This window comes from Polyodon spathula, chromosome 5, assembly GCF_017654505.1.
Source record: "Polyodon spathula isolate WHYD16114869_AA chromosome 5, ASM1765450v1, whole genome shotgun sequence".
Lineage (NCBI taxonomy): Eukaryota > Metazoa > Chordata > Actinopteri > Acipenseriformes > Polyodontidae > Polyodon > Polyodon spathula.
The window spans coordinates 33485414-33505675 of record NC_054538.1 but is presented as its reverse complement, the minus strand read 5'-3'; the positions used below and the strand labels follow the sequence as shown (position 1 = coordinate 33505675).

General features: G+C 39.1%; 1 protein-coding gene across 6 annotated transcripts in view; it reads right to left on the bottom strand.

Moving 5' to 3' along the window:
• LOC121315869 (cAMP-specific 3',5'-cyclic phosphodiesterase 7B-like) overlaps nucleotides 1-20262 on the bottom strand; it is a 71230-nt gene that overhangs the window by 30002 nt on the left and 20966 nt on the right. The window contains exon 1 of one of the 6 annotated variants that reach the window (XM_041250414.1): nucleotides 10068-10415. The exons of 4 other annotated variants lie outside the window; for them this stretch is intronic. In XM_041250414.1, the coding sequence (XP_041106348.1) occupies nucleotides 10068-10302 (235 nt within the window). In that variant the 5' untranslated portion in view covers nucleotides 10303-10415. Of the gene's footprint in view, nucleotides 1-10067; nucleotides 10416-20262 lie in introns of those variants that run through there. One more of the 6 variants, XM_041250415.1, reaches the window with a different exon arrangement.

Below are 20262 nucleotides of genomic sequence, written 5' to 3'. Positions count from 1 at the left end.
CTAGAAGGTGAGGGCACCGATTTGAAATACACATCTCCGGGTTAAAAACTCACGTTTGGCTGCTCACCCGAGGCAAATTTAATCTGATGAGGACTAGTTGATGTCTGTGTCTCAGTAGTCCTCTAGGCGAGTACTTAAAACACATGTACACATATACTCTCACGTTCAGTCTTGCGTTAAAAAATACTGGGAAGTCAATTTTCTAATGTGAAGCATTCACAAATAATGTTTAGAAAACACTCACTCGAAACGGAAACCTCCCTTCTTCTCCCCTGCAATGCCAACCCCACGTAATGACGTTTTATGTTTGTGTTCTCCCTCTACGCGGGATGCAAAGTTTATCGTTTGAATTTACTGAACCATGTTGCATCTTTTGAAGTAAGCGTAAAGTCATTTTACAAAAATGTGGAGATTTATACTGGGTTACGACCCTGACTGAAGATGTCATTAGCAAAGGGGGTCGGTTGTACTGACTAGGTCAAACAATATGTCATGCTTTACTAAACATTTTAAAACTAATAAATAAGCAATTACCATAATGAACATTATCGTAGTATGTTGCTTAAAACATAATAACAAAATATATTCATAATATATTACCTAACCTATAATATTATCTATAAACAGTAACACGTTTAAAGCTTGGGACTCGCTGTCTGTAGCTTGGTGTTGTTTACATTATCGTCAGCATATTTTAACTGATTGGAAGCTGAAATTACCTTTTTAAAACACACACTTCTTATACCAATACAGTACAGGTGAGCGATAATCAGTTTGTTTGAAAACCAGGCTTTTTTTTAAATCAGAGCTAATAGGTGCACAGGCAGTGATTCTGTGAGCGCTCCGGCGCTCAAGCACCAGTGGGAGAAAATAAGGTCTTACATAGTGCAAACCATCTGTTCTGTCAATATAGAGTGTGGATGCTTCACAAGCACAGCTGTTACTGCAGCGTTTAAAAATGTAAAATCCATTTATACAAAGTCTTGCAGCTTTCTTGAAGATCTGCGTTTCCTTAATTTTTCTTTTGGATTTGTTATGCCCTCATTAGCATCTATAGTAGATCCAGCGTCCGTCAGTTCTGGCAGATTCTACTGTACTTGCTGAAGTGGTTTTCTCCCGCTGCTAATTAAAAAATAAATAAAAATAAAAATAGCCACCTAGGTAACAGTTTCATCCCGAGGGCTACAGTAAAACATACTGTCTTTAAATTGCGACTTTAGCGAAGACCGCATGTGCATGTGAATACATTTATTATTGTAGATAGTAATTTATAGCCAGCCAGCATTTTTATAAATAGCAACACCTGTAATGTACAATAAAATTAACATTTTACTTGTGTCATCGGTGTCAACTTCATGGTCGGCATGGTGACACAGCTGGAGAATTTTTTCCTCTGTTATCCAGTCTGTAGCTGTCAGTGTCAGTTTGTCAGCACACAGTACAGATAGTCGCTCAGTAATGAGCTGCAAACAGGTGATTGTTTACCAAGGTGCTTTGTTAAAAAAAAAAAAAAAAAAAAAAAGTAAATCTAAATTTATAACGGTGTTTATTTTTTAGCAAAATAAAATCAAAGCCTATTTTTCAGGGACCCCAACTGTTGTTGTTCATGCCAACTTAGGCACTTCACATAAGGACTAGTAAGTTTCAAAAGGTTGTTAGTTTCTAACCAAGCATCTGCAGGTGGCCAGACAGAATACAGTGCCCTATAAGGCCCAGAATATTGTAGTTTAAAAACTATTTCATTGAAGTATTTAAAAGAAAAAAAAAGGTATAAAGAGATTAGCCACCTGAAACCTATATAAAAAAATCTATGTATTGATCTGATTGGCTTTTTCAGAAAGGACACATCAACTTAGTAGTAGAAAATAACAATTTATTGATTGTGAAAGATAAGGCTGATGAGCACATGAACAACTGGCTAACAGTTATGCCCGACATGAATATGATAGCCGATAGATACGTAATACATTCACATTATAATTTGGCCCGTGGCCTTATCCATTGGAGCTCGACAGCCGCCCCTATGCTGACTGAGTTAAGATGAATGCAATACAGTGATTAAGAATGACTCGGCCAGCGGGCAGGACAAGTGGCACTTGGGGCCACCTTCCCCCAAAATATATAAGGCCGCAGCCAATTGTTTGCTTAGTTAACCATCACCCGTGTTTTGAGGAACGCAGATAATGTGTAAAATGAATTATGCACTTGGCCAATAGCCCAGTCTGATGTGATGCAAGATAAAATTATATATTTTTGTAATACAGCATGATAATTACTTTTGGTCTTGCCTGATTCAAGGAGCTAAGACGCTGCCCAATACTGACAAGCATGATATGTATTTATGATGGATGTGGATGTCGGTGGCAGGACAAGTGGCACTCGGGCCACCTCCATGCCCCCCCCAAAAGAATGATGCGATCTAAGCCACCCCCACTCTGCAGATCTAAACCACTCAGTGCTCAGGTAAGGAAAAAAAACATACTCACCAGAAATAGGGGGAAACCTTAGGGAATCCATGGCAGACGGCTACCCTTCCACTGGGTTCTAAAATAATGACTCCAGTAATCCACAATTATTCACATAACATTTTTTGTGCTGATAATAAGTCAGAGACATTATTTCAAATGTAGAGTTTGTACGCACTGAAAGTCCATCTCCCCATAGCCTCGTTAGATTGGGCTGGGTAAATGAGTAGAGAAGGATTATGAGGAACCCATGACAGGCGACGTAAATTAACCGAAAACTGAGGTTGGAAGGAACTACAGCTTGGAACTTCTGGCAAAACATGGCATTGCATCTGCTAGTTTATCTACTCGACTGAAAGGGGGCAAAGTTTAGTTCTGTGAAAGCTGGAGCTGCAAACCATACAAGTAAGAACTTTCAGGCTGGCGACGTGACGACAAAACAATGCATTGTCTAAGATGCCCCAGTTAACGCTGATATTGAATTGTTCTAGAATTGCAGCGGCCTTAGGTGAAAGAGATTTGTGATAGTGATAAAAAGCTGAACCTCCATATCTCATGGACAAATCAGTTACAATACTAAGATAGACATCCAACTCCTGATGGCGCACAGGAAATGCGTCACAGAGAATGTCTGCACAGACTAAATGCAGTAACAAATTCTGCTAAAGTTCATTTTTTGAACAACCTGGTCTAACACTCAGTCTAACATTCTGTTATCCTTCAGATAAGCAAAAGAACCAGGTTTATGTCCCTACCTTCTTGAATTTGAGTACGGAATTTGCTGGAGACTAAGGCTGGTGTGGGCAGCTGGGTTGTGGGAATCGGAGCTGGCTACTGCTGTAGAAAGATTAAAAGAAGGGCTGGAATTAAGTGGGCTTGAACAGGGTACTGCAGCAGGAAGCTGAGACGGAGTGGTGAGGAAAGCCAATGCAGATGGACCGAGAGGTACGGGATGGCATTCAAGGTGAGAGAGATGGTTTTCCAGCCCGGAGATTGAAGCTTGCATTGTTTTCTGGGCTTGGAGGATTGTCCGTGTTAGAGTCGGAGCTGGCATGAATGAGGGACTTTAATATGACGCCGGGAAAATCCGACCCGGACTGGGCAGCTTGAACGGTGGAGGCCTTGTCTAATGGAGATGGGACGGCATTCTTCGGATTGATTTCGCAAGGAGATGAGATCCTCGCGGGAAGCACCAGCACTGTAAGAAATGTTCCTGGAGTACAGAGTACTGAGAAGCCGAGGAATTTTCCATGACTGGTATTTCGTTTTTTTAATTGGTGCAGCGCATTGAATAAAGGAGCCAAAATGCGACTTTCAGATCAAGGCGTCGAATCCATAGTGCCAGGTAAGTATACCAAACAAAGAAATGACAGGGGTTTGTGAGCAGAGAGACCTATTTAACTGGTCAAACTGGTATGAGATTGATGGGTAGAGTCTCCTTTCGGAAAGACAACAAGTTTCCAATTGCTATTACAGAGTTTATGGAGTCTGCGCAGAGTCGTAAGACTAAAAAAGCAATAAAAAATGTAGACACATTTAAAAGGAGGTTTGGTCACCGCAATATTTTCAAATGCCCTTTATGAAAATATAGGTGTCATTATATTCTGGTTGTAGTTTTGGCCCATTTCCAACCAGTCAGCATAGTGGGGAGCATTTATAAAATAAAGACAATTTCAAATTAACTTATTGTTAATACTGTTTGGTAAAGAGTTGCATGTTTTGTATGTTACAATACAGAGAAAATGGCCCACAGTTGTGGAATTATTCAATTAGGATCATTCTGGTTGGGTTTAGTTACCGTGCCGCAGTATTCCTCTTATTTTATGTATAGTAATAAATTCACTGGTTGCCTATGAGGGCTTGAGAGTAAAGAAAGGCGTAAGGGACAGTGAGCTTGAAGCATGTGAGTGCTTGAGTGACAATAGTGTCAGACATAGGACGGGCTGGACAGATCCCTTCACTCAAAGGACCGGGTCAGGCTGAATCCTGTAGTTGCTGAGCGACTTGAGACGAGTAAGGGCCAGGACAAGTTATACAAACAAGACACTCTGAACTCTCACTTAGGAGGGTGGAGACAGAACATATGAAAGACAAAGCTCTCAAGTCCAGGCTGGGTCAGGCAGAATCCTCTGGCTGCTGGGCTACAAGTAGAATGAGACAGAGGACAAAAGGACAAATCCTGTCACTACTCAGGCAGCATCGACTGGCAGCTGGGTGGCGTGGAGAGTTAGGGAAAAGTGTTTTGGGTCCATGTAGGACAGAGGGGGGAAGAAAGGTGCTCGGTCCTAGAAAAGAAACTAGGGAGAGTAATAGCAGGTTGTGGCCTTCATGAGGCTAGCGCATAATCTGCGAAAGTATAGATTTGACCGGGGGTCCCCTCTGACCGGCGAGATGGCAGTGACTTGGGCAGGAGGCCAACCCGGTCGGCCAAGGGAGTGAAACTCACTTCCCCCCCAGAGGTTAAGAAAACAAACACAAGATAAAGAGAGGAAGTAGTGATAGGTTAATATAGGAAAAAGGGGGAGATTGACAGCCGGAGTTGCCAAACAGAACTCCCGGCGCTGCCCTGGCCACGTCCCTTGACCAACGTGGCAAGCGCTGTGTGAGGCGATTTTGAGATGACTAGAAATGAGCTGCCCTCCACCCCCTACTCCCCACCTGGATGTGATTGTTCCGGCTGATCACTTCCCCCAGGCGAATGCGCGGCTGAGGAAAGCTCGAGTGGACAGCATAGAGAAATGAGGTAAACAGGGAATAAACACAGTAAGAAAGCTCTCTATGGCTTTACACCTAAAGGCTAACATGTAACAAACATAGGGAATAAAAACATATTATAATGTTTTATAAATAATGCCATTATAGGCATTTACACAGATACAGATATTTTCAGTCAAAGACCAGTCATAGGCAGGTCAGAGTAGGTGGTATTATGCATTCTGGAGGGTCAGTCTGTGACATCAATGGTAGACTTCACATCCTGATTTTTATATCAAACTGGTAAGGGTTTTTGTACTTTTGCAAAACAAAAATGTAAACAAAATTGACCATACCAATGCAGATTACTCAATTCGTAGTCACTTAAGGGAGGGGATATTTAAATGTCTGTGTCTGCTTACTAAGTAGGAAAAGAACGACTCTGAATATCGTGAGGAGAGCTTCATGCGTTGCCATGAAGACAAAAACATTAAACAAGAGAAATTAATTCACGTGTCGTCACGCACGTTCTGAATTACGCCGCGCATTAGCTACTTGTTTGCAGAAGTATTCACCTCCTACCAATAATGTCACATTTTGTTGAATTACAAATAATGTGTGCACAGGTTTTTAAACAAACTTTTTTTATTCAAAGCTGTAGTGGTTAAACTGAACATTGTTATATGAGGAGCAGGTTAAATGTTAGAACTTGCAAAGAAAATGTACAAAAGTATTCAGCCCCTTAAGTCAGTACTAGGTAGAAGCACCTTTTGCAGCAATTACTACTATGAGTCTTTTTGGATAGGTCTCTACTAGCTTTGCACAGTAGGATAGTGAAACTTTTGTCCACTCTTCATGAGAAAATTGCTCCAGTTCTGGTAAGTTTGTTGGGGATCTTCGATGGACTTAATTCTCTTCTTGTTCAACCACTCCAGTGTGGCTTTGGCTTTGTGCATCGGGTCATTGTCCTGCTGAAATGTGAATTTCGTCCCCAGTTTCAGAGTCTTAGTGGACTCAAACAGGTTTTCCTGAAGGATTCGCCTGTATTTTGCACCATCCATTCTCCCCTCTATCCTGACAAGCTTCCCAGTCCCTGCTGAAGAGAAGCATCCCCATAACATGATGCTGCCATCACCATGCTGGACAGTTGGGATGGTGATGACTGGTTGATGTTCAGTGTTGGGCTTGCGCCAGACGTAACGCTTGGAATTTAAACTGAAAAGTTAAATTTTTGTCTCGTCTGATTGCAAAACCATTTTCCACATGTCTGCAGTATCATCTACATGCTTTTTTGCAAACTACATACTTGTTTTAAGATGAAACTTTTTGAGTAATGGCTTCTTTCTTGCCACCCGTCCATACAGGCCAGCTTTGTGTAGGGACCCGCTTATTGTTGATGTGTGAACACTGACTCCCATCTCAGACACAGAACTTTGCAGATCTCTCAACTCACATCCCAAACCAGTGTCCTTCTTGCCCGGCTGCTCAGTTTGGGAGGACGACCTGATCTGGGTAGTGTCTGGGTGGTATGATGCATCTTCCACTTATTAATGAAGGACTTCACTGTGCTGAGAGGGATAACACTATGTAACACAATTTTTGTTCCTGGGTAGTAAGTGTTATTTCCTAATTGCTTACACCTCAAAAGTATAGAAAATGGTTATTATTCCCCACAAACTTTGCTTTTGTGACCAAGACAGTGATATTTCAAAATATCACTATTTCCAATGGGAAAACGGGCAAATGTGTGTCTTTTCGTTCACATAAAGTCAGAAAAAAACAACATATGAATCCAAATTAACATGTATTTATACTAAAGTAATACAAAAATGACTACAAAAGATTTAGAAGTGAGTAGTTTTTCGAGATTTACGATTATACTGTAAATACAGTATAATCGTAAATCTCAAAAAACTACTCCTAAATCTTTTGTAGTCATTTTTGTATTAAGTATTCAACCCCTTTGCTACCTATGCAACTTAATCTGTTTTTTTTTTTTTTTTTTCTGTAAATCTTACTTATTTATATTCTATATGCATTTTTTAGCTTTATCGATGTGTAGTAGTTTGTGTTCGTCGTGGAGTACGCTCAGGTGCCAACAAAATGTGAAAACTTGGCAGGGGGTGAATACTTCTGCAAACCACTGTATATATAAGACTTTTGCTATATGTAGTGGACCTAGCAGCCATCAATTCCTAGTACTGTGCAAGAAATGCACCAGGGAAAATATCACTAGGAGAGGTTTCACCTTGAAACAGCGCTACAGCAGAAACATTTCGATCACATAACTGCAAAGCAGCAGCTCAACCTGCATTCTGTGCTGCAAGTGACACACACGCACCAGAAATCATACGTTACTTTAATTTTAGATTAAAAATTACTTTTGTTTTTACAGTTATGTGTGTACATAAACCTGTTTACACACTAGTTTCTTTTGAAATGTTTATTTTATTATAGTTTTAAGTAGTGCTTTATGTGGTAAGTTAGCAAACAAACCCTTTTATGTTTAATTGTTCGGCTGTTGTAGGTATGAGTATAACCGCGGTGGTTCTAATGTTAAAATAGTCCATAAATTTACATTTTGTTGTGTGTGTGTGTGTGTGTGTGTGTGTGTGTGTGTGTTTTGTACAGCCTTTCTGCTGGAGATTACATGGGATGAAGTCAGAAGAACTGGATCTTGACTGCTGAAACCTTGTGAGCCACAAGAATGGTTCCTGCTTCAGTTTATATGGGTTTTTACAGCTTTTTTAAGTTATTGACTGTGCCCTTAAAGTCGTGCTGCCAAAAGGAAGTCCTTTTGCTGTTTCACGGTGTATTCACGTGACAACGTCACACAGTCATGACTGTAGAGTCAATTTTCACTTGCATGTAAACACAGCCCAAGTTTTTACTGGGGACTATTCAGTATGTGGTAGAGAGTTCCAGTTCAATAAAAAAAAAATTAAACAAAGCCACCCAGGCATTTTTTTAAACCTGTTTATGAAGCATTTACAAATACCTTTCAAATGTTTCTCCATCAAATCAGAAGCTTTTGGAACAAAGTTTCAGAAATTATATCACAAATAAAAATAATTAAAACAGAACAGTGAAATACTCTTTGAGAATTAAAAAGTCTAAAACTACAAATGCTGGCTAAAGAACGACAGGAAACGAGCCTGCTGGTGTGCAATACCTCAGGGAAGATATTACATATTTCCATATCAGCTCTTGACTCTGACTCAGATTTGATCACATTCTGAGCAATAAAATATTATTGGCAAAAAAGTGGGGAGGTAGTAGCAGGACTCAATTCTGTGGTACTTGGTGGGTATGGCTTTAGTCATTAGTATATCTTATTGTATCATATAAAGATGGATGTATGATTTAAGGACGTAATTTCAGCAGCTCATACATTTTTTTCTACATATGCAAAACTGCAGGTGGCACCGGCTACTTACAACAAAACAACAAACAAGTACCTAACGAGAAAGCTCAGTTTACTAAAAGGTACCAATTGGTCTGGAGAGCACAGCTCTTTTCCAGAGATCTGATCATTTCATTCACCAGTGTTTCACAGTTTGGATGAAATAGTTCAGTTTCAATTGTCAACTGTTAGAAAAAAAAATCATTATAACAGATTTCCAGTGTTTTAGAAGTTGTTTTACTTCCAGAGAAGCATGTGTTGTCACTAAGTTAACACTGGTACTGTGGAAGAAAGACTACCAGATGCAATGCCTAAGGTATAGAAAGATACAGTAGAAACCAGGTAATGTTCCAGGGGTTAATAACTGCTGCTTCTGCATGAATTTACATACCCACACACAGATCTGGAAAGAGGGACATTTCCCAGTCATCTGGAAACAGTTTTGTACATCTCGTCTGTGAGCAGTGCTTCGGTCATGATACAATGCCTGTACAGTATGACCCAATGCCAATGTTTACTACATCTTAAAATAATTGCTGAGGATGGAAATCAGGATGGCTTTGCTGTCTTAAACTTGTTGATTCAGCTCACCGCGTCAAGCATTTAAAAATATCATGAGGAAGATTATACAGCATTTTTTTCTCTTTACAGAACGTAATTAACACAAGAGTCCTTAATCAGTCCTTATTATTTAACAGTAAAAATATAACATAATGCTATGCTAACAGTAAGACTGAGTGAGAAAAACACTGGTACAGTATATTTACAATATTGGTAGAAGCTGTTATTGTGTGTACAGTCAAAGCACTACACTTGCATGCCTTAGAGTAAAAGAAGCAGTATGAACCAATCAATGGTATTACCAGCAAGGACCACATTGAGTTGCTTCCACTGTCACTCTGTAACTAACATTAGCTTACACTAACTGAGCTTACATCTATATGAATCCAATGCAGTTTGTTTTTAAATCAACCTAAATAGCTTGTCCTGCATGGTGAAATGGTTTGGGTAAATAATAATAATAATAATAATAATAATAATAATAATAATAAATAATAATAATAATAATAATAATAATGGTTGTTTTAATTCTTAAAATGAAACCTAAATAACGTATATAAGAATAGAGAAAACATAACAAATCTCATAATATGATCATTGAATCCCTAAATGATTTATTTGTGTTCTAGTGCATGCTTCAGAGCACAATCTGCATGATCCTTAAAGACACACATTCCAGAGAAATCTGCACACTATACTTCACTAAATATAAAATGCCTAATACAATATTTTTCACATTAAGGATTACTCATAGAGCTGCACATAACTAAACAGGTGTCTGCATAAGGCATGCTTCATAAAAAAAAAAAAATTCTGTCCCAATTAAAACATGTACTTTAAAGCATCCAATTATTAAAGTACATAATCCCTACATGTGCAAAATAAAGACAGAAAAAAAAAAGAAAGAAACAAAACATGAAAGTGGTAGAAACAAAAGTTTTTACCTTGGTAATTAGACAGGGCGTCCTCATTTTCAAAAATCCCTCTCTTCTTTGGTCCCTGCAAGTTGTGTTTGGATTTCCAGACCAACTTGACCAGTTGGATTAACTCAGGCAGCTCCATAGTCAGTGCTCCTTGCTGGTAGGTAGAGAGTGTCCAGACAGAGCTAGGAAGCAGCTCCTCACCTGCCTTCCACCTCCTGCCTTGCTCTGAGTTCAATACTCTGTTTAATACAGGCATCCTCCTGGATGCTCACTTCCAGCACTACAAATAATCAGAGGTACTACACAGGATCGTATTGTGGGACAGCAAGATCAGTGTTCCTCCTACTCCCTGTATGTATGTCTCTCTCTCTCTCTCTCTCTCTCTCTCTCAAAACAAAATGCTTAAATACACTCTCAAGGTCCCTGTAGCCCTAAGTGAGAGAGAGAGAGAGAGAGAGAGAGAGAGAGAGAGAGAATGTCAGATTTCCCCCTCTGATATGCCTCATAATGCTGAGGCAGTTTACTGTATGCACCCCACTTAGAATGTACAAAAATGTGGAAAATGCACAATGCACAATTTTTTTGGTCAAAAGCAGGCTGTAATGACACATAGAAAAATATTAGGACAGTTCACACATCCTGCATTAATGTACAAACAAGCACATAATGAACAGAGAGGCTCAGCATCTCAGCAGACAAGTTAATTGCTGACTGTAACCCCCACTTGCCCTGCAATGTGCAAATATATTATGGCTGCAATGTTAAGAAGATTGCTAGAATTTATAAACAGTAACACAATTACAGAAGCTTTTAGCTCTCCTTTCATTTTACAGCAGTCCAAAGGGGGTTGCATCTGTTACTCAGAATCAGCTGCCCTTTTGTCAGCTGGAAGGGAAAAACAGATCCCTGATTCTTCATCTCTTTTTAAAGGAGTTGGGAACAACAGTGTACAGCAAAAACAGCAACAGGATCTGAATACAAAGAGAGAAACCTTTCACTCCCCTGGAATACTCTCACAATGCTCCCTCTCCTTTGGCACTCCAGCAATTTACTCAAAGACAACTTTTGTTTTAGATAAGAATGTTCAACACAACCCCTTGTTCATACTGACTGAGTTGTGCATGACAACAGTCTTATAAGGCGACAAAAGATTTGGAATATTTTTCTGTAGTACAGCAAAACTTGCCAATGTTTGGGGCAAAAGGTTAGGTGTAAGACCATGTGGACGAGTATAAGTAGGAATATCCTTCATTGTGCCAGGTTAGGTTAGTGAAAATAGTAAGAAAATGACCATAAATTAGTATTTTGATTGTTGGGAGATAAACAAAAACTGTCAACTAACTAATGTTTCAAGAAAAACAGTTCAAAGGACTGTAAATTAAATGTTCAAAACAAAGGGGGGAGGGGGGTGGGGGTGGTACTGAGTGCCCTGTAACTTAACCTGGGACCGGACTAGAGCCCTAAACATGGCTCCATAGTCAAAGAGACACTCCCCGATGATCTTACGCTTCCTGGTCTTGTAGATGGCCAGTAGCAAGAGCCAGGAGCAGATTCACCAGGTAGTCTCATCTTAGTTGAGCCACAAACAGGGTGCCCAGAGATGAGGAGGGTGGGTGAAAAGTGTAGCCAGAACTGCAGCAGGAGGTTCATCAGTAGAAAGAAGAATGGCTGCAGCCTAGCGCAAAGAAAATAAATGTGAGCCACTGACTCGGACTGACCACAGAAAAGGCATGTGGCATCCGAGTTGGTAAAGTGACGCAGGATCTCTCCTGAGGCAAGTGCTCCATGCAGCACCCTCCATCCCAAGTCCCCAGCTCCTCTGGAGACCAACGGGGAGTACAGGGCCTCCCACTGGGGACTGAAGTCCTCCGGGCGTCGGAAGGGCTCCCACAGTGTCTCAGCGGGAGACAAGGGCAAGGAAGTGGAGGGTGTGGAGCACCATCGCGTACAGGGTTCTCCTCGAAGAGGATTGGAAGGGGGTCGAGGAATACTGTGCTCCCTGGTCCTGAGAACCCCCTTGAGATACTGGACAGAGTCTGGGTGCAACGCTGCTTTGCACTCCTGAATCACACGGTGAGCCACTTCAACGGTCCGTCGAGACACCCTGGCCACGAACGTCTCGGGAGACAGCCACTTTGAGCGGTTGTGATCAGGAGATCCCAGACTCTGGTTACCTTGGCCGAGATCAACCGTTTCCACATAGCGGGGTAGTAGTAGTAGTAGGAGGCGGAGCCAGAAACTGAAGTATTGGTATTGGCCAGAAACAGGTTTTTACACAGATACTATTTTTTGGTGCCTCCCAATATCTTCAGTTATTCTATATCCACCTATGCCAGTGCTTCTTGGCCATTTCCAATTCTAAAACCGTGAGAAAACTGGGGTAACCCAACATAAATAATTGTATTTAATCGGGAAAAAATTAATTGGTAGAGCTAAAAAAAAAAAAAATCTGACTACAAATATATATCGTAGGACATGAAAGCTTGTCTCTCCATATAAAAACACATGCTATAATATTCTACAATAGTTTTTCTATTATATACAGAGTAAATGCTATAGGCAACTAATAACTTTTTTTGTGTATGAGATATCTCTACTGTAACAAAAGCAAGGAAAATGTACACAATTTTGGAACCTATTTAGCAGTGGCTGATATCTATGTGTTAATCTCTGCTAAGCACCCCTCTAATTCTATTCAACTCACAGTAAAAAAAAAATAAGAAAACAGATATTCCGGGTTAGTCTAGGAATTCAATAAATACACACAAGACACCACAGCCTGTAACCGATACTGAAACCCTGACTAAAGATTAAGGATTGAACATTTAATGCTAAAAGTGCTTTCAGAAAAAACAAAACAAAACAAAAAAACCTAATCTTAGTTTGTTGTTTAAGAACTAGCGATTCAAACATGCCAGGGCAGGATTAACTATAGTAAGCTTTTTAAAGGGGTATTTACCGTTTGCACACACATAGGTGCTGATTGGGTTTCTACTTTGAAATGCAACCTCTTCAGCAGCCAAGGTGGGGCACAATATTTCGTCTTCAAGTACTTGATCTTGCATGTGAGTTGACGGATTAAAAAGATTTAGCATCATGGGTAAACAGATCCTGGTTATAGCATATATTGGTGCCTTAACTGCCTTTGTGAATGTGACAGAAAACCTAACTAGAAAAGACACCTGAAGTATACTTTTTATGGTGTAAACAAACAAACAAACAAACAAACAAAAAAAACATCAGGCCCTCTGTATTTAGATGTATTATGGTGTAAAGGCCCTGCAGAGCACACTGAGAGGTATGTGTGTTTGTAACTGGTGGCCAACTTGGCTCAGCTGTGAAAGAACAGCCTGGGGATAAGATGACCACCTTTGCACAGCCACATAGCTTAATTGAGGTTTAATTGTTTAATTAGAAACGTATGGACTGGTTTTATTGGTTTAATTGGAAAAGTGTGGAATGTGAAATAGACTGAGAGAGAGAGTTCGGCCTAAACAGAGAGACGCTATGCCACACAGAGAAAGGATACATGAGGTAACTGAAGCTTGGGTGTTTTGATTAGAATATTTTGAAGTGTTTTGTTTAAACCTTTTATTTCTGGCTGTATTTTGTTTTGTGAAGAATAATAAAAGTGCACAAGAGAGCCTTGGCCATTATGTGTTTTAACGTATGGGGATGGGGATGGGGATGGGTGGGGGGGGGTGGGGGTGGGGGTGGGGGACCCCCACCCCACCCCCACCTACACATGGCAGAGAGCCTGCTCATTTTGATTAGGACCACATAGGTGTTTAGAAACAACTTTGTATACTATCTGTACTTCTTACCATATAATCATGCAAGTAGGCACTTAAGCTTCTGTAATGGGAGTGTACTCATATGCTATGCAAGATAAGCAAATGGGCTTTTATGGAGAAGTTTATTAGAAAAAAGTTGAAGAGAAATCTAAATATAAGGTTCAGTGTATAGTAGTCTTGTATTAATGTTAGTGTCACAACTTAGCATTCTGATGTACAGTAAAGCGTATTTATAAACATCTCAGCCCTCAGGGCATCTTCTCAAAAAATGGTGTGTAACCAATTTAACCATGCAGCAAATTGCATATGATTGTGTGTGTGTGTGTGTGTGTGTATGTATGTGTGTGTATATATATATATATATATATATATATATATATATATATATATATATATATATATATAAGGGGCGAGAAACTACCTAGGAAGGTAAACTTGACACCTTTGTGCAAAACATTGCCCTATGATATTTCATGGCAAGGGTCATTGGTGTAAAAAATACTAAGGCACAAAAGAATAACATTTCCACACATTTTCTGAAAAGGTTTGGATTACATGTAGTCTGCTACAGTATATTGTGGAGACACACCAAGGACTTCATGAGATTACTGCTTCCCTATAACAATTTTGTTTTCTATCTAAAGGCCACCTTAAAGTTCTCTTAAGCTTTGCAGCTCAAAAAGCTGGGAAAATGGTCACAACACACTTTTGCTAATTTTGAGACGGCATACCAAACAGCTTGTACACCATGGTCAGTACAGATTGGAGAATGTCTTTTCAATCCCCCACACCCACACCCACACCCACACCCAACTCTGTGAGACAGGTGTTATTGATCTCATATGCTAGTGTGTTGTATTGTAGGGATGAGCAGCTTACAGACGCAATGATGCAGGATGTTGCTGGGATAGATGTACAACCAGAGCTCCAAAACACAGTTCTTTATTTAAGCCAGCCAGTCAGAATGTGAATATAAAGACAGGAGCACAGGAACATGGTTTATACTAATAGGCAATAAAACAATCCCTTATTGGTTCTCAACTAAAGTCATAACAGTCTACAGCTAAACAGCTTTCCTAACTCTCTTGTCAACACTGACTGACAACCCTCTTCCGCTCATCATCTCTGGTTCTTATATACCTACCCATGCTGGCCCCTCCCTCAAGCTAAACCATTGACAGGTATACCGAAAGATAAAATAAAAAGGACATCAAAGGAATATAATAACATGTATACATATTTAACATTACTTATATAGATGTGTGTGTATATACATAAGGAGAAATGCTATGCATTACCTCATCTTTAAAATGTATATCTCAAGCTGTGCTATATTATCATAACTGTTAATGAGGCAATGCTACCCTATGTGTTTCAATGGGCACACCTCCGCTACTCTAAGATAGAAGCTAACGCGCTCTCCCGCCTATAGCTGTTCATGGTCCGACTACCGAACTAGCTGGCGACATTAAAACCTCAAACAAAGTGAAATCTCTTTTAAAAACTATACACCAATATCGCAGGTAAGTCTTTGCACAATGAAGTTCCACAGCACTTTATGGGAACAGTACCTTTAACACATGAACTGTTGAATAACCTTTCCTTTTTTATTATTTTACAGGTATGCACGCTCCACCAGACCAAACCTCAGGAAGACACCACACCGGTAAAAACATTTAGATTTTAGATTTTATTGTTAATGCTGTTTTTAGTGCTGTTTATTTAAGGTTGCTGAATATTGTAGGGGAATAGGTACTGGTGAGAAAGCACAGGAAGACTTTCTCACACCAACCATTAAAAAAAAAGGGATTCCTGCCTCATGTGAACTTCTCTCTTCCATCACCAATTATGATAGTACTCACTTGTGGGAACTGAAGCGTTGTTCGGGAAACCTATGGAGAAGATTCTTGGAAATGAGGGAAGCAATTTTGATAAAAACACAATAGACTAACCAAGCTACACTTGGTTCAACTCTATTGAGCAGAGCTCAGAATCCATACACCACAGGGCTTATTCAGTTTCTTAGGACTGTATCCAAGTAACACTAAAAATTTGCACAAAGCAAACCAAAAGGTTTTTGTATGCAACGCATATATTAGGATGTTTTCCACTGATACTTAAGTAATGCAGTTGATATTGAATGTGTTTAGCAATTCTCTTTTGCATTTATTTAAACATGTTAAAGGCTGCTTTAGCCAGTGTGTCCAGTTTCCTATGAGGTGACAATTTTTGTATTGATATTCTGGATAAATGTAACTGTCCTAACCACAACACTGACTTTTGAAGTTTCTAGTGAATCAGAACATTGCTACTTTACATGTATATGGGGATACATCATCATACAGAATGGGGTCTTTTAAGCTCAAGAATGTGTGTCAATAAGCCACCTGGCTTGAAATATTAAATGTCTGTAAAACTGTCAATTGATACTTATTAATATGCCCTTCATAAAAAAAAAAAAAAAAAAAAAAAAAAAAAAAATAATAATAATAATAATAATAATAATTTGCCATTTGTGTAGAGCCCTTTTCTGTGCATTAAACTTTGCTAGGTAAGGTGGTTTAGCATGGGTCCTATGGAAAAACTAACTGAGATAAAATCATGGATAAAAGTAAAAAAGATGTCAGTGCTTAAATTGCTGATTTGATGCACAGCAAAACACAATGTTGTTGATAACAGCAACTTTACAAAAATTGTACAGTAGGTATTGATATTCTGTCATGAGCGAAGCAATGTTAAAAACAATATAAAAACCTCTTGCTTACCAAACTAATCAACAGCAGCCTTTTTAGTGCACCAGAGAATGCTCTTTCAAACCATTCTAAGAACACAGAAGGTGTTACAGGAAGGGCCCCAGACTGGTGGGGAAACATCTGAATCATAGGTCCAATACAATTTACGTTGTTGCCCAACAAACACATTGAACATAGCGAGTCTACAGTAATGATGCATTAAGCACTAGAAACACCTCTAGCCAATTAAAAACAACCCTGTTGTCTGACTACCTCTTTATTTAATTACAGTTTTCAAAGCACAGCAAGGTTAGAACGTTGCATTTTTAGGAAGAGAAAAAATGTCCTAGAAGAAGAATACAAAGGGTCTTAATTGCCTCCACACAAAAGGTAGATACAAATCACTAGCAAAACATAAAACCAATTTGTGTTTAATATTTTCATAAAATGTCTGACTTCACTGTTACAGCTTGAAGTACATACACAAATTGAACTGCCCAAGGTAATAAAGTGAATTCATGGTTAGCTAGGAGTCATGCCCAGAATCTCCCAGTTCTTTGGTCCAACCACTAGACCAAAGTGCTTTTCAAACATTTAGCTTAATCTCCAATTATTTTATGAAATATAATATTATCTATTATGTAGTTATGCATCTCATGAGCATGTTATATATTTAAAATAATACATTTTATAAATATGTTGTAGTTTAGGTTTGGTATGTTCCACAACTATTCCATTCTTAAACAGACACTTTGAAAAATATTTACTTTAAAACTTCGCTTGGCCCACAGTTCTCTCAATTGTAAAGTGTATTCAAAGTTCACTGTGGAACATTACACTAAAATATCGCCATTATTTTCTGTATTAATACTAAATACATAACAGTATCCATAAAAATCGGGGATGAATAACTACACTTCTTTAGCACTAAGTGTTGCAGAAACAAAGCAGAAATCATTGCCAATAAGGCCTATCGTTCCAAGACATAACCTCCCTCAAGACCTCCATATTAAGGAAAGGGAATTCATTTTAAAGCACATTTCAAAGCTTTGCTTAATAAGTTCTAGGAAAATACTAGATGATGGCAAGTGGCAAATTCCCTTTATGTACCAACTGATTTTTTTTCTTATTTATATTCAGTGAGAAGTTGTGTCTGCAACAGATATGAACCATCTTCCCCTTCCATTGCCATTGTACTCCAATCTACTACAGGAGCATTTCATTTCTGTTTTATTGTTATTAATATTACATTTTTGATTTCTTCCTCTGTTTTACATATCTTGTGTAGAGCAGGAATACATGTATCGTGGGTAGCCTGTTTATCATTTCTTTCTCGTATTTACTTTCTTCACTTCAAACAACAACCGGAAATGTTGTTAGTGACAACACCAATGCAAAACATTGTCTGTCGTTATAGATAAACAAGCAGACAGAAAAACAATATTTTCACCAAGCTTAGTCTAAAGTCCTGTACCGAAAAAGCAAAGGAGACAACTGAGAATGTTATTCTTTAACTTACTCATGCTCCCAAGGTGCAACGATAATAACCCCCAGGGCAAAACTATCAAAACCAACATACTTAAAAAAAAAAAAAATTGCAAGAAACGCTATGAACCATTGAACTGATTTTGCTCCAACAGGTTATACTTCCCATCAGACCCTGGTGCATAACACATAGGCTTCGATTTATTCAGGCTGTAATTGCAATAATTGTACTGTAGTACATTTCTTTGAAAACATTTCACTTTATCAGAATGTCCTTGGCATCTGAGACTGTGTGCATCACTTGTACGTCAGGAGTTTGGTACATCAAATTAGTTTTTTTTTTTGAAACTCAGACCTTAATTGTTGCATTTCCAATCAGACCATGGTGACATTTCACCACTCGCTTAAACTAGTAAGATATAAGGAGCAGCATAGTAAAAAAAACCACTACATTTCTTTATCTTTTCTCATCCAGATGTGAGAAAACAGTGATAAAAAATGAATACCATGCTGTGACAAAGAGAGACAGAATCTAAGCTGTAAATCTCCCTCTGACCAGAACTGTATGTCGGCCATCTTGGCTGAAGCGCGTAGCGGCACGCACGCAAAACAAAACCCTTGTGATCGGCTACGGGGCAGGGAGCGAATGGAGAAAGCCTGGTGCAGGGCTGATTGCAGAGAGGAGTTGGGTAGTACAAATGGGATGCATCTACGTGAGTACTCTACCTTGCGCTGAGACTAGATAACCAGCCAGAGCATGTGTTTGTTCTGTTTTTGCATAGGAGTAACACAGAGATTGGGAGCTGCATCCATGCTATATTGCATCCATGTTATAGTAAATAAATCAATCAATTATAACAAAAAACAAAACAAAACAAAAAGTGATCTGTGATAAGTAATGTATAATTTTACAACAAAGTTAATGTTTATCTATTACATTAAATACTGATGATAATCCAGACAAATATAGCACGTTGAAAATGTGAGCTGAGCTATAAGGTTTGGAGAAGGCAATTCTCGAAAAGTTGCGTGTGAGGTCAGAAAGACAGCAGCCAAGAGCAGCCAGTGCAGCAAGCTCTGGGTAACAGAACGCAACAATTAAAACGTGTATTCTGTGTCATTGACCATTTCCTTCCAAACCATTATCAAAATACAGTATCCATTCACAAAAAGATCTTCCACAGACACTTTGCTAAGGCTACAAGTACCATCGCTTGATTTAGAAGCAGCGTGTTTGCAGTTGAAAAAATGCGTTAACCGGTGTATAACCGAATTACGATAATTGTGGTTTAGAATCAAAGAAATGGTATTAATACCGTAATGTACCTAAACCGTGGTAACCAAAAAACCAGTATACCGACCAATCCCTAATTTAAATTCCCCTATACCATTGCTACGGGCACAGTGGCATCAGCAGAGGTTGAGTATATAGAAAACTACAAAGCAGTGTGTAATTCAATATGTTTTATGGGAAAGGAGCAAGGTCTGTTTGGAGAAAGAACCTCAGGAGATAAGATAAGAGAAGTGCTTTGTGACTTAAGAGTACAGGGTTTCCCCTTGGCTTGCAGAGAGCCCCCCTCACGAAGTGAGATTCACTTGCCCCCAGAAGGAGACCGTTGAGGTGGAGCAGCATAGTGGAGGAGGATGGCCCTCACTCCGAGCATCCTAGCAATACTCTGTTGGGCAAAAGAGATGTCATGAAGAGAAATAAACATGAGTCCACTGCAGCAGAAGACCTGTTGACATTGACTTTGGCTGCTGCACCTATATGGAAGGAATACATATTAATCATGACAAATCTTGAAATACCTATTTTTAGAGAGTGAATTCCTGTAAATAAGCCGTTTCTTACCAGAAAAAATATAACTACATGTCACAATGCCTTAATGACATGAAGACATGTATCTAGACTACATACAGTGCCTGTAGAAAGTCTACACCCCCTTGAACTTTGTTCACATTTTATTGTGTCAGTGCCTCAGAGTTTCATGCATTTAAATGAGAATTTGTTCCCCACATATCTACACACCATACTCTGCACTGTTAAGGGGAAAAAAAGTTTTTATTGAGAAAAAAATTATATATTAAAAATACAGATCTGAAAGATCAGAATTGGATAAGTCTCCAACCCCCTGAGTTAATACTAGGTGGAAGGACCTTTGGCAGCAATTACTGCTGTGAATCTGTTGGGATAGATCTCTACCA